This window comes from Rhincodon typus, chromosome 46 (assembly GCF_021869965.1).
Source record: "Rhincodon typus isolate 14 chromosome 46, sRhiTyp1.1, whole genome shotgun sequence".
NCBI lineage: Eukaryota > Metazoa > Chordata > Chondrichthyes > Orectolobiformes > Rhincodontidae > Rhincodon > Rhincodon typus.
In genome coordinates, this window is record NC_063377.1 from 9,846,378 (window position 1) to 9,847,120 (window position 743).

Below are 743 nucleotides of genomic sequence, written 5' to 3' on the forward strand. Positions count from 1 at the left end.
CCCTCTCTCTAATGTAGGGGTCAGTAGGCAGTGACCAGGAACAGGAAAATGCAGAAGTGCATTGTTGGGGATACTCGGGATGGGTAGGGTCTGGGAAGAGAGAGAACTGGAGCAGATGTTTCAGGCCGCTGACCGTTCGTGGTTTGGTTTTGGTGAAGGAACCTGAGCTGTATGCTGTGCCCCCTGTTTGTGTTCCTGTTGCCTGTGCCTACCCCTGACAGCAGGCAGTGTTCATAGGATACAGAGGACAGTTAGGAACTACAGATAACTGTTGTGTGAAGCCAAACCCAGTCAGTGAGCATGCTGGGAGGGCCATCTCCATGTGGTTTACAGGCAGTGCCCCAATTATCACTCTGGTACTAATGTCTCCGTGTGAGGGGTCCTAATGAAAGGATTGGGGTGATGGGATGTCTGATATGCTTGTAACTTACTTCTGTTTTTCCTTGCAGTGGCTGGATTTCTTCACTGTCTGCGTTGAAACTCAGTGTGGGAGTGGGAGTCGTCATGATGATGGTCTCGATCCTGTTCACAGCCTGTGCAGCACTGGGGGTCGTGATGTTGAAACGGGTGAGATAAAGTCACTCTGAGGAATTCCCCCAAGGCTTGCATACTGTCACAGCAGCTGCTGCAGTGCCTGTCATCGCCTGCTAGTGGCGCCACTGACGCAGTGCAGACAGCACACCCATTAGTGATAGCTACCCAGGGACAGGAGGAGAGGCCATTCAGCCCCTCAGTTTAGTTAC

General features: G+C 52.1%; 1 protein-coding gene across 1 annotated transcript in view; it reads left to right on the plus strand.

Annotated features, from left to right (window-relative positions):
- scamp3 (secretory carrier membrane protein 3) overlaps positions 1 to 743 on the plus strand; it is an 11,421-nt gene that overhangs the window by 9,062 nt on the left and 1,616 nt on the right. The window contains exon 7 of the mRNA XM_048620464.1: positions 450 to 567. Within this exon, the coding sequence (XP_048476421.1) occupies positions 450 to 567 (118 nt within the window). The remainder of the gene's footprint in view (positions 1 to 449; positions 568 to 743) is intronic.